Below are 13,954 nucleotides of genomic sequence, written 5' to 3'. Positions count from 1 at the left end.
ATTGGTCTATTTAAAATTTTCATCTGCCAGATAAATGTGAAATTATAGCTTTGATATATGAGTGCCCTAAAGGATTTGAAATTTTCTAACCAGAATCTAAAGACATAATATTCTAAACCCAAAGTCATAGCAGATATTTTTTAAAAAATAATTTGTATTATTACTCAAATCTGGGACAAATGCAACTTCTTATTAAAGGCCATTATCAAATAACTGAGAATTTTTAAATGTCTGAATAACTATTCCCATCACTACAGTGCCATCTATAGGTATGTAAATGGCAGTTTCTCAACTGCCAGTTCAAGACTTTTAATGTAAAGATTAAAGGAATTTATTCTTCATTTTAAATGCAATTGTGGCCCTTTCATAACCAAAAAAATAAGAAGTATTATGTCTAGTGTGGGTTTTTTTATTGAAAAAGTATAGCTAATTCTGACACAGGTTACAACATGGATGAACCCAGAAGACATTATGCTAAGTGAAGTAAGCCAGTCACAAAAGATAAATATTGTATGATTCCACTTATTGTGGTATCTAGAATAGTCTAATTCATAGAAACAGAAGGTAGAATGGTCTTTGTCAGGGACTGGGTAGAGGGAGAAATGAGAAGTTGTTGTTTAATGGGTGTAGAGTTTCAGTTTTACCAGATAAAAAGTTTCTGGAATTTGGTTGCCCAACAACATGAATGTACTTACCGCTAGTGAACTATACACAGGCCAAGATGGTAAATATTGTGTCATTGGGCTTTTTTACCCAAATAAAAAACGAATAGCTATATAAAAGAATTCCTTTGCTGCATTTATGGCTTTAATTTGGGACAGTGAGCTGGAGATTAAAATGAATCTTTTAAAAAATAATTTATTTTAATTATTGTTCAAGTACAATTTTCTATCTTTTACTCCCATCCCAGCCCACCTACCCAGCCCTCCCCACCTCCCTCCCATTTCCACCTGCCCCTAGTTTTTGTCCATGTGTCCTTTATACTTGTTCCTGTAAACCCTTCCCCTTTTTCCCTGAAATTCCCCTGAAATTCTCTCCCCTCTCCCCTCTGAACACTGTCAGCCTGTTCTCTATTTCAGTGTCTTTAGTTATATTTTGCTTGTTTTTTTGTTTTGTTGATTAGGTTCCTGTTAAAGGTGAGATCATATGGTATTTGTCATTCATCACTTGGCTTATTTCACTTAGCATAATGCTTTCCAGTTCCATCCATGCTGTCACAAAGGGTAGGAGCTCCTTCTTTCTTTCAGCTGCATAGAATTCCATTGTGTAAATATACCATAGTTTTTTGATCCATTCATTTACTGATGGGCACGTAGGTTGCTTCCAGCACTTGGCTATTGTAAATTGTGCTTGCTTAATGGCCCTGGTCAGTAATGTTGGGTGGAGACTCCCTGTCACCCAGAGAAGGCATTTGCATTTGCTGCCAGAAGAGGGAGACATTCATTCTAATGCACCAAATCCATCCTTTGTTTGCAAAGACTGGCTTGGGGAATGTGAGGGGATGTGATTAAAGCTTCTAAACTTGGCTGTCTTGAGCTTTAGTCTGTAATTACTTGACATGGTATATTACAACATTTCCTTGCTTACTAAATATTAGAATTTCTTATCTGAGCAATTTCAGCAGCAGGGAGACGTGAGTTTAGTTGAGGTGGGGTCAGAAGGGCCAACCTAGGGGTTGGTAGTGATGAAAATGGCAATAGCAGATAATAAATGACTTTCAAAACACTTGGCTAAAAATGGAAGGAAAGAGGCAAAAAGAAACCAGGGGGAGGAGTCAAGGGGGATGAGGAAATTAAGATAGGAGAGACCTGAAGATATTTATTCATTAGTTGCAGGAAAGAAGCTAGTAGAATAGAAAGAATGAAGATGTAAACAAAAGAGGTAATTGACTGAACAATGGCCTAGAGAAGCAGGACAGAGGACACCAGGAGCACAGGTCAATGGGTGAATACTAGAAAAGAGGCGAGATAGGAGAAGAGGTGGGCATCCAATGCAGGGAAATGTGTTGTTGGAGCTGGGAGTTTGAGGAGACTGTTATTCAGTTACCTTAAATTTTTAAGTATCCTTACAGCAACTGTGAATTAGTGTACTACCTATTCCTGCCATTCAAAAGCCAAGGAACTGAGAGCAAAGAGGGGTACGATTATTTGCTGAAGTTTAGTCTATAAATAGTGACAGAATCACTGAACACAAATGTTGGTCAGTGATTCTCATCTTGATGCTGTTGCAGGGTGGGTCCAAAGTAGGTTTACAGTTCTTTGTAAAGAAAATAATACAACAATTAATAAGTAACAATACAAGAATAAACTGTAATTTGCATACTCACAACTATAAATCTACTTTTGCCCCACCCTGTATTTCCATGAGGCCACGTTCCCCAGTTTTCTGAATGCTGGGTGACAGTGGGGTTTTCGAGGTTTTCACACCACCAGGCTTCCATTCTGAGATGAGGTTGCCCTATCAGGTGGTGGCTCATACCTTGCTTAGCAGTTACGTTAAATAATTGATTTAGTCTAGGGATTGCATGAACATTTCAAGCCTGTCCTTTTAAACATATTCATGGCAAAGACAAGACGTATGTAATGGATTGGAACTGCTTCCAGGTCACCCATTTGCTGTGGCTGTGTTTGAGGATCACGTGTGGTTCTCTGACTGGACTGTGCCATCGGTAATAAGGGTGAACAAGAGGACTGGCAAAAACAGGGTACGTCTCCGAGGCAGCATGCTGAAGCCCTCATCACTGGTTGTAGTTCATCCATTGGCAAAACCAGGTACACTGGACATGTTACACAGTCTTTCTTTGACTGGAATCTACAACTATTTTAATTGTTTGATCGCAAGGGAGGAGGGGAGATTTTGCAGTTCTCACTAATCTAGGTGGATGTTAAAATTTCCTGATTTATATGTTGTTTAAACTAAAACTTTCTGGTAGTAAATTTGGGCTTTAGTTTTCCAGTCTCATTTTTCCCTTCCTGGACAGCTGTTACTTATGTTGTCCTTTTAAACGACTCTTGTGTTAAAGGAACTAAGGGTGGGGGTGGGGTGGACAATTTAGACATCTGCAGTGGAAGCTTCAGTCTACACTGGGGCCTTTCTCCACTCCCTGACAGTGCCAGGGAGTGAGCAAATAGAGGAGGCATCTAGTCATTTATAGTAACTCTTCTTTCCTGGCTGCCCTTTGTCAATTTGACTACATATGAGCTAGGAAATAGGAATCTCATCTGCCTAAAGAGCTTCTTGGACAAATGTACTGATTATACTTAAATAACTCGTAAGGTAATAACATTCTGAGCTAATCTTAATGGCTCCTTATAGGAACTCTTCTGAAATAGCTCTTGATATGGGCTCCACTTAGATACACCAAGTTTCTTTCCCCAAAGCTGTACATTGTGATTTGTATCTAGGGCACTCTTTTGATCTGCAAGCCCTTCTGTGAATGCATCTCTTCCTCCACTAGGGGCAGATCCCTGCTTATATCAAAATGGAGGCTGTGAACACATTTGCAAAGAGGAGTTTGGAACTGCTCAGTGTTCATGTCGTGAAGGTTTTGTGAAAGCCCCAGATGGGAAAATGTGTCTGGCTCTAAATGTCCATCAGATATCGACAGGTAATATAATAAATTATGTGTCTTACCTTGGCTCAGGAATATAGTTTTATTCCACATTGAACCTTATGCACTTGCTGCTCTTTAATATTTTGTGTATTAAAAGCTCCTCTGATTTTAGGGATGCCAAGTGTTTTTTTTTTTTCCTCTGATGAGTATGGGCTTCTTTTTAAAAAAAATCACCACAATTTTTTAATTGTATTTTTTCCATTCTCCTACTTATACCTCCTCCTCTGCAATCACCACACTGTTGTCCATGTCCATGAGTCCTTTTTCCTTTTTGCTCTATCCCTCCACCACTTAGCCCCTTCATAACTGTCATACTGCTCTCTATCTATGAATTTGTCTCTATTTTGCTTGTTAGTTCAGTTTGTTCATTAGATTCCACATATGAGTGTAATCATATGGTATTTGTCTTTCTCTGACTGGCTTAAATAAGCCAGTCAGCATAATGTTTTCCAGGTCCTGCTTATATCCACGCTGCCACAAATGGTGCAATTTTCTTTTTTATGGCCAAGTAGAATTCCACTGTGTAAATGTCAAATAGTTGTTTTATCCACTCATCTACTGATGGACACTTGGGCTGCTTCCATATCTTGGCTATTGTACATAACACTGCAGTGAACACAGGGGTGTTTATGTTCTTTTGAATTAATGTTTTAGGTTCCTTCACATATATTTCCAGAAATGGGATTGCTGGATCAGAAAGCAGATCCATTTTAAACTTTTTGCAGTATCTCCACACTGCTTTCCACAGTGGCTGCACCAGTCTGCATTTCCACTAACAGTGCACTAGGGTTCCCCTTTATTCACATCCTTGCCAGTGCTTGTTGTTCATTGATTTATTGATGGTAGCCAGACAGATGTGAGATGATATCTCATTATGGTTTTAATTTGCATATCTCTGATGATTTATGGCCTTGAGCATCTTTTGGGCCTTCTATATGTCCTTTTTGGGGAATTGTCTATTCAGGTCATAGACTGGAATTGGATATTTTGGATTTTCAGAACTTCTATTAATTGTTACCTTAGGACAACAATTCTTAATATTTTTGGCTTCAGGTATACTTTACACTCTTAAAAATGATTGAGAATCCCAGAGTTTTTGTTTTTATAAACTACATCTATCAATATTTTTATTAGAAATTAAAACTAAAATATTCTAGAACTATCTATTAAAATTATTCTAATATTCCATTATATATGAACATAAGATACTTTTATAGAAATAAGTTAAATGATTATATTTCCCCAAACAAAAAACTATGCAGTGAGAAGAATGGCATTGGTTTACCTTTATATCTAATGTCTGGCTTAATAGAGGGCAGGGGGATTCTCATGCCTGTGTGCAGGTTAAGTCTGTTGCTGGGTTGTTTTGGTTCAAGCCTATGAAGAAAATTGGCCTCACAGAGACATGGAGTTGGAAAAGGGAGGAAGGAATATTTAACAGCTTTTTCAGATGCCTTTTTTGCATTTTTTATTTGCTACCATATCAGAACTATATATTTGATAGTTTCTTGGAGCTTAGTTGCAATGTGGAATCTGAAGCCACATCATTGAATTTTTTTGTCTTCTGACATATTAAAATTCAATGATCTATTTTGTACTTTGAGTGGATCTTTTATCTTGCGTGATTTGGTAGTATCATATTTTAGTCATTTGAAAATTTAGTTGAGTTATGCAGATCTTCCAATTGTTACATTCATGTAATAATTGTTACAAAAATCACATTTATTAAGTATCACCATCGAACTCATCAGAAAAGTTTTGAGTATTGAAATTTTGTCAAGCTCATGGTAGTGGAGAAAATTTTCTAAAGTAGAATTCTATTTCTCACTTGAAAGCTCAAATTTTATTATGACAACAAGCACTGTGAGTTGTTTTGCTTGAAGTGACAGGCTCACTTTATTCATTTTCTTCAAAAAAAAAGCTTGCCAAATCCCCAAGTGTTAATAACATAGTTTATCAGTTATCCTTTCAAGTAAAAATCATGCTCAATGAAAAAAGAAACTAGTTTTAACTTGCAACTCAAAGAGCATATAAGTGATTTTCCTTCAGACAACCATCATAATTTGGTATCTTCACAGATAACAGAGTGTTTTATGTGTATTTTCCACTTTATTATAAGACTGTTAGAGCTAAATATTCCATGGGCAAGATTTTAAAAAATTAATAATTCTTACTTTTTAAAAATCCTTACCCAAGGAAATTTTTTTTCATTGATTTTTAGAGAGAGAGAGAAACATACATTGGTTGCCTTCTAGACTCCCCTGTCCACAACCTAGGTATGTCAAATCCACAACCTAGGTATGTGCCCTGACCGGGAATCAAACTCGAGACCTCTCGGTCTACGGGACAATGCCCCAACCAACTGAGCCACACTGGCCAGGGCATTTATTATTACTCTTCACCATGGATCCTCTTAAATGAAAGAAGTGTGTGTGTGTGTGTGTGTGTGTCTGTGTGAGAGAGAGAGAGAGAGAGATTATAGGTGGCAGTGAAGAACATGACAACTAGTAGAGTTTGGTGCCATGGCCTTGATTCAGGCTAAGGCATTGCAGTTCCACCAATCATTACTTTTGTCCATTAGTATCAATCCAGATACAGTGAAAAAGGCAAATCACATTAAAGTTATTTGCTTTTTATAAAAATAGTTTGACCTTATGAACTCCATGCAGTGGGACCCCAGGGATCCATGCACATACTTAGAGAGCACATTTGGTGTTTTAAGGGATCCATTTCTCCCATATCTAGGAAGTTGCATAGGTCCCATGCCTGTGTTAAATTATGGCTTGTTTATGCCCATCCACACATCTAAATACAAGTAAAATCAGGCTAAAATAAGTGTTGGAAAACAGCCTAAAGGAGGAATATGTATGAAACACATCTCATCAATTTTCCCTTGTAATGGCATTCTGTGATTATAAGCTGATTATATTCATAAGGATTCTGGTATTTCATTTTTTTCCAGTACCTAAAAATGTCTTGCCTTTCTTCCCTGTTGGCCCCCTCCCTCAACTGTCAGGTTGCATGGGGTAAAGCTGGGATGGTGTGGTATAGCCAGTGAGGTTTTTGAAGTCACCAAGGCCCTGGTAGTTTCCTTGAATGCTGTTACTGTAAGGATGGATCTGAACTGTCAACCAACAAAGAGCCATAAATATAAATTAAATAAAACTTTTCTTGAATCATGAAAGTTAAGTTAATTGTATCTGTTGACCTTCCATAGGTAGTGAAGCAGATCTAAGCAATCAAGAAATATCATCGGACTTCTTATCCAGCAGTCAAGAGTTTGAAGATAACACTACACAATCCCAACATATGCTTGTGGCTGAAATCATGGTGTCAGGTATGAATAATGAGTCTCTGGTACAGCTTTGGTCCCAACAATTTTCATCCCACCAATCAGAAATTCTGAATCATCTCTCTAATTTAATGTTGGTTAAATCTACACAAAGCTCGTAAAGCTGAACTTTGGTCCTTCTCTGTCTGAGGAAGATGACTGCATTGAACTTGACTCATTGAGACTCTTTGGACTTAAACCTTCTTGGAAGAAATCTAACTTGGAGACAAAGGTGAAAAATAAGACAGAGCAGACTTGAGTGTATCCTTCGATACCTAGTATTCTTGGTATTTGGTCCATGTAGCTGTAGTTCCATTAATGTAAAGTAGATAATAATTGATAAGAAAATGTAGATTGTTTCCTTCAGCTGCTCTGGAAAAATCCACAAGTAGAAAATATTAGAATTTTTCTTCTATATGGCACATTTGTCTCCAACATGCTAAGTTATTTGTTCAGTACGTAACAACTTTAGAGAACCTAATTCTTTTATATTGTATATTCACTCATGAGGCCACTGGTTTCCATATTGGATTTAGCTCAGTCTGAGGTCTTCTGCAAACCCCACCCCTTCTTATTCTAGGTCTCTGACCTTCAGTCAGTGCAGCTGAGTAAGATTTTAACAAAATGTCTGTGACTAAAAATAAGTCTGGAAACTCCACAGTAGGACATTACATGCACTTAACCAAGTGCTCATCAAACTTCTGTGATCTACAGACTTTTTTGTCAATGTATGTGTCCCTGGGACCTCATACCCCTCCTCAAAAGAATTTTACAGTGTGATTTTTGATAAAAATACAAAGAGGTGGATATTTTTTGTCATGATAATTTGTATGGAACTTTAGAGTTTACCAGGTATTTTATCCTCTAACTTGATCCTTTTTCACAACACATTGTTTCTCAGATTTGAAAGCTGAGACTAAGATATATGATGTTAGTGACTTGACCAAAGTTTTTTTTTTAAATTAGGACCAAATAATTAATTCGTGTCAAAAAAAGAAGTACTGAAAACATTGTCATGTTAGGGATATTATTCATTTAACAGCTATTTCTTTGCCAAACTCAGCACCATGCTGAGTGCTGTGGATGCCATGATGAGATAAATATAGCCCCAGTCTCCAAGGTCACAGTCTGATGTGGAGACAAATAATATGATGAAATAAAACAATATAAGTATTATCAGTATGGAGAAACTTTCAAAGCCACTAGGGATCCCTAGAGATTCATAAAACATATTTTTTAAAAAACTGATGTTTGGGAGACTCAAAGACCAAGATCAATGACAGTAAATTAGGCACATAGGTGAGATGGGGGAGTGATGAAATGACCAAAGATTTGATATACATATACATAGGCTGTGTTTGGCGTCATACCTGGAGGCTATACTCTGCCTTGTGTGGAATAGATGGAATTGATTGTTTTGGTTAAAAACTACCTCATCTTTTCATACCTGAATTGTGTCCTTCTTTGTCTTTCGCTTCCAAGTTGTAGTTCTACCTGTGTTGGGCTAAGGGGTCTTATTTAGGAGTGAGATTTCATTTCAACAAAGTTTCTATACTAAAAAAATTGAAAACTCTATACTGGATTTTATGTCAATATATTCGTATTGCCCAAAGACACACAAACTGATATGTAGCAAGTAGACCTGTGTACAATACCACAAAGAGATTCAATCATAAAAAGTTTTGGTGGGCCAGAGCAGTGGCATCTAGGAAATAGTGGAGACCACTTCTGCTCCTGCCTTGGGCAGACTTCCAGTGAAGATGGAGGCATAGGTAGACACACTTCACCTCCTCATGCAACCACAAGAAGAATTACAACAAAACCTCAAAATAAAAAAACACCCAGAACTGTCAGAAAATCAATCTATATGGAAGTCTGACAACCAACAATGTAAAGAAGCCACCTTTATCCAGATGGGTAGGAGGGGCAGAGTTGCAGAGATGAGTGGAGAGGTGAGGAGATATAGCGTGGCACAGAGAGACGGCAGTGGTAGTAGAATAGGTGGTCCCACATTCATGTGTGGTGGATAAAAATCAGGAGGGATACCTTGGGAGTAAGCGATCCCAACCCCAGGCCAGGCTATACAGTGACACAGACCCTGGCTCTGGGATCTGCAGCGTTGTGGCTCAGACAAGACAAATTCACATGGACTACCAAGTCCTGTGGAGGAAAAGGAATGACTCAACCTTTCTCTCAAGGAGAGAGTGTCAGAGAGCCTTGACCACTCTCTCAAGAGGGGAGCACCCTGACCCTCGCCTTGACAAAATTTTATTGCTTTTCTGAGCACATTACATTGAGGACGGTCCTCATTTACTATGCACAGGTTCACTTTAGATGGTTACCTTTTACAGAAAACAAAGGAGAGGATGCTGCTTAACCATATCAGAGAAGAAGGACATTTGCAAATGCAAAGGGAAAAGTGGTTAAATTGGTTACATTCATCCTTGGAAGGTTTAGCATAGATTTTAGGAAGTTACTTTAAAGATATGCAGTAAATGTTTGCTGCCTCAATTCAGAGTGAGGGAGTTTTAGTAAAAGGCAAGTTTCAAAGCGGCCTAGGTACAATGCAGGCCTGATTCCCCATGGGAGAACCTATCCATGGACATGGGTCCTGCACACTGGACTCACTGTGCATTGGCCTTTTTGAGTGGGAGCTGGGTCCACACCACACAGAATGGTCTCCTATAGTACAGCACAAGGTTCTGATACCAGAAAGATAAATCCCCATAACGTCTAGCTATAAAAACCAGTGGGGGTAGGGTAGTGGAAGAAATTGCCAGATTTTCAGGAGAGTGTATTTAAGGGGTCTACATGGATTTGGAACTTAGACAGAGTCACCCACTCTTGGATTCACCACCAGGGCAACAAGTGGAAGGGTGCCAGGTGCATATGGGAAGTGGGTGAAGTGAAAGGAAATGGGGCAAGTGCTGGGCAAGCCTCCAGAAGCCAGGTAGCAGCACTGTCCCCACTCAGAACCCTCCCCCCACACAAAGCCACAAAGTGGGGAAGTGGGTTGCTCCACCCAGTGAATACTTAAGGCTCTGCCCCATATAACTAACAAGTACACTAAGACAAGGAATCAAAGCAGCTCTATGTAATACACAGAAACAAACACAGCAATGTTGCCAAATTGAGGATACAAAGAAATATGGCCCAAATGAAATAACAGAACAAAACCCCAGAAAAACAGCTAAACAAAATGGAGATAGCCAACCTATCAGAGGCAGAGTTCAAAACACTGGTGATCAGGACGCTCAAAGAACTCATTGAGTATGGCAACAACATAAAGAAAGAAATGAAGGTTATACTAAGTGAAATTCAGAAAAATCCATAGGGAACCAACACTGTAGGAAAGGAAGCCAGGATTCAAATCAATGATTTATAACATAAAGAAGAAATAGGCATTCAGCCAGAATAGAAAGAAAGAACAAGAATTTAAAAAAGCAAGGATAATATAAGCAACTTCTGTGACATCTCCAAACAGGCCAACATCTGAATCATAAGGGTGCTAGAAGGAGAAGAAGTAGAAGAAGAAATTGAAAACTTATTTGAAAAATAATGAAAGAAAAGTTTCCTAATTTGGTGAAGGAAATAGATATGCAAGTCCAGAAAGCTCAGAGAGTCCCAAACAAGTTGAACCCAAAGAGGACCACACCAAAACATATCATAATTAAAATGTGAAAGGTTAAAGAGAAAGAGAGAATCTTAAAAGCAGCAATAGAAAGGCAGAGAGTTACCTACAAAGGAGTTCCCATAAGACTGTCAGCTGACTTCTCAAAAGAAATTTTGCAGGCAAGAAGTAACTGGAGAAAAGTATTCAAAGTGATGAAAAGCAAGGACCTACAACCAAGATTACTCTATCTAGCAAAGCTATCATTAAGAATGGAAGGACAGATAAAGTATTTCCCAGACAAGGTCAAGTTAAAGTTCATCATCACCAAGCCATTATTACAGGGAATGTTAAAAGGACTTGTCTAAGAAAAATAAGAAGACCAAAACCATGAACATTAAAAAGGCAACAAATTCCCAACTATCAACAACTGAATCTGAAAAACAACAACAACAACAACTAAACAAACAACCAGAACAGGAACAGAATCGTAGATATTGAGATCATTTGGAGGGTTATCAGCTGGGAGGGGGAATAGGGAGTACAGGAGAAAAGGTGCATGGATTAAGAAACATAATTGGTAGGTACAAAATAGACAGGGGGAGGTTAAGAATAAATAGTATGGGAAATGGAGAAGCCAAAGAACTTATATGCATGACTCATGGACATGAACTGAAAGGGGGATTATTGGAGGGAAACAGGGTACTAAGTGGAGGGGGACAAAGAGTGAAAAATTAGGACAATTATAATAGCATAATCAATAAAATATACTTTTAAAAAGTTTTATTGTCAAATTTACTAAAATCATGAGTTATTCAAATTCATAAATAAAATGTAAACTTCTTAATGTGGTCTGTTGGACCCTGGATGGACTAACCCTTACATACTTCACCAACCTAAACATGTGCCCTTCCGTCCCCAGCTTTCTGTGACCTGCTTCAGTTACCCTGACCTTACCTGTAACATGCAGGTGGTGTTGTGTGCTTGGCCCACAATGCTCTTCTTAACCCTCCAAATCTTGCTAATCCTTCAGATTTCAACTTTATATGTTCTTACTCAGAAGGACCTTTCTAGTGTCCTGTCCAGGTGAGGTGAGAGCTACTTCACAAACTATAATAGGTATTGTTTCATGAATAGTGCTTATCATAGTTGTTCTTCAATACAAGAAAACAAAGCCCTTGTCTGTATTCTCCACCACTGTATTTTTGGTCTGGCAAGTATTAGATACTTTTGAACAAAATCATTAATTTTATGAACAGGCCCCAGAATGTAGTTTTCTAGTCTGATAGGCTAATTCTGATTCAGGCTGTCACAGCATTCTTCTTTATCATCCTTATTTAGATAGGCATAATATTTTATAATTCTCAAAGGAATTTTTTTAATCTCTTTTTTTTCAAGTTCTTTCAACAAGCATGTGAAGTAGACTGGGCAGAAATCATCACCTGTGTTTTAGAGAAGAGGCATGTAGAGCCCGGGAATTCCTTCCTTCCAGAGCTAGTTTGTGGCAGAAAGGACTTTGGCTATAGTCCTTCCCTCCAACAACTGCACATCCATTGCTTTCCATTATGCAAAGCAGCCTTAGGGTTTGCAAGTTACCAAATAAATCCTGAATCATATTCTAATTTAAGATAATTGTGCAAGTGATTTAAAATGTCTTGCGTAATTAGATACTGTCCACCACACACTCTGAACAGCTTTGTGATTTGGAGGCTAGTCCTCCAAATAAAAGCCAAATCAAATGGGTAATTGATTTAGTCTGAAGTTATCCATCTTTAAGAGTCATGAGTGACACATTACCAAGGAAGCCTGAAAGGCATGTTTTCCCACAAGAGAAATCTTACTCAAATAGCTAAGCAAACCAAACACAATTACCCAATGTCTGCATTCACATGGCATCAAATCCTACTTTGATCACTTAACTTTCTTTAAATTTATGGGCAAGTTTGACCTCTTCTATGCTCAGATGAGCAACATTACTAGTAAGTAGACAGATGACAGATTATATCCTCCTGTGGTATGTCAAATCTCCCCAACTCTGAAAGGGAGGAGGCATTTAGAGGATGATTATATGTATAAGTAGTTCAAGGGGAAAAAAAAACTCGCTCATATTTATGGCTCAGCATGCAACTCTGTCCCCTGGGGCATGTGCATTTCAATGGAGTATGAAATGAATTGATCCATTTACAGCATTTACTTTATATGGTTCATGACTTTGTAAAAGTGCCTTGAAGTTTGCAAGTCACTACATAAATCTTGATAATAAACATACATTGTGACATACATATTCTATGATACATAAAACATAATTTTAGTAAATTGACAATAAATCTCTATGATTGAATCTCTTTGCCATGTTAGTACACAAAGCTACTTGCTGTGTATTACTCTGTGTGGCTTTGAGGGCTAAGAACATACCGACCCTTTGGTATGTCATGATGGTTGGGAATGCTCAAATGAGCAATAAACCTTTTGAAATTTGAATCCATTTACTCCAAGCAATTTTATGAATCAAATTTTAGATGCTTTTAAAAATTGTACATTAAGTTTACACAGGGCTGTTTGAACACCAAATAGTTAAGACTAAAGATTTGTTGAGAGCATGTAAATGGAAACATATGGCTCACAGATCCTTTCATATGTACATAACTTCCAGGTCAACAGTGTTTCTGTTTGAGGGTTAACTTGTCCCAGAACTTGGAAAAGGACGTGCTGGAATGTTCTGTAGAACCTAGAACATTAAAGCCCATTTTTGCCTCTGAGGTCTGGAAATAACCTGATGGGGTTCTTGCTGTTGCAGATGAAGATGACTGCGGTCCCGTGGGATGTGGTGCACACTCTCGATGTGTGTCAGAGGGAGAGGTCGCCACGTGTCAGTGTTTGAGAGGATTTGCTGGGGATGGAAGAGTATGTTCTGGTAAGGGCAAAGGCCAATGCGCATAACTGTAAAAAAGAGTGAACCGGAAACACTGAGATCGTATGGGTTTCAAATCTCCAGAAAGACTTATGTGATCAGCAGGATTGAATAAATTTTTTTGGTATCAGCTAAAAAAATAATGGATAGCATGTGTAGAAAATATGAAACATATAATATGTTGTTACATTATACTGAGTTTGTGTTAAAGTTATGAGGTATATGCAGTTGATATTCAGGAGAAGAATTTATAATTCATTTCAGAAGCATGTATTTGAGTTCAAGCCAAATTTATGAATTCAACACTTCCAATAAAAACACAACCATTTTTTCTCCCCAAAGCTTAGGTCATAAGTTTTAGTTTAATAAATAGATTGAGATGGATAGCCTTCTATTTTATATCGATAGCCTCAAAAAAGTTAGCAATTACTGTAAAAATCTCAGGATTTAATGGTCTGAAGCTATGCACAAAGTGATTTACTTACACAT

General features: G+C 37.9%; 1 protein-coding gene across 7 annotated transcripts in view; it reads left to right on the top strand.

The window, feature by feature from the left end:
• Window positions 1–13,954, top strand: part of EGF (epidermal growth factor) — a 94,842-nt gene that overhangs the window by 61,160 nt on the left and 19,728 nt on the right. For all 7 annotated transcript variants that reach the window (XM_036025296.1, XM_036025300.1, XM_036025274.1 and 4 more), the window contains exons 14-17: window positions 2,604–2,771; window positions 3,458–3,607; window positions 6,831–6,950; window positions 13,352–13,468. In XM_036025296.1, the coding sequence (XP_035881189.1) occupies window positions 2,604–2,771; window positions 3,458–3,607; window positions 6,831–6,950; window positions 13,352–13,468 (555 nt within the window). The remainder of the gene's footprint in view (window positions 1–2,603; window positions 2,772–3,457; window positions 3,608–6,830; window positions 6,951–13,351; window positions 13,469–13,954) is intronic.

This window comes from Phyllostomus discolor, chromosome 1, assembly GCF_004126475.2.
Source record: "Phyllostomus discolor isolate MPI-MPIP mPhyDis1 chromosome 1, mPhyDis1.pri.v3, whole genome shotgun sequence".
Taxonomy (NCBI): Eukaryota; Metazoa; Chordata; class Mammalia; order Chiroptera; family Phyllostomidae; genus Phyllostomus; species Phyllostomus discolor.
The sequence above is the reverse complement of the archived record's forward strand: the minus strand, read 5'-3'. Positions and strand labels throughout refer to the sequence as shown.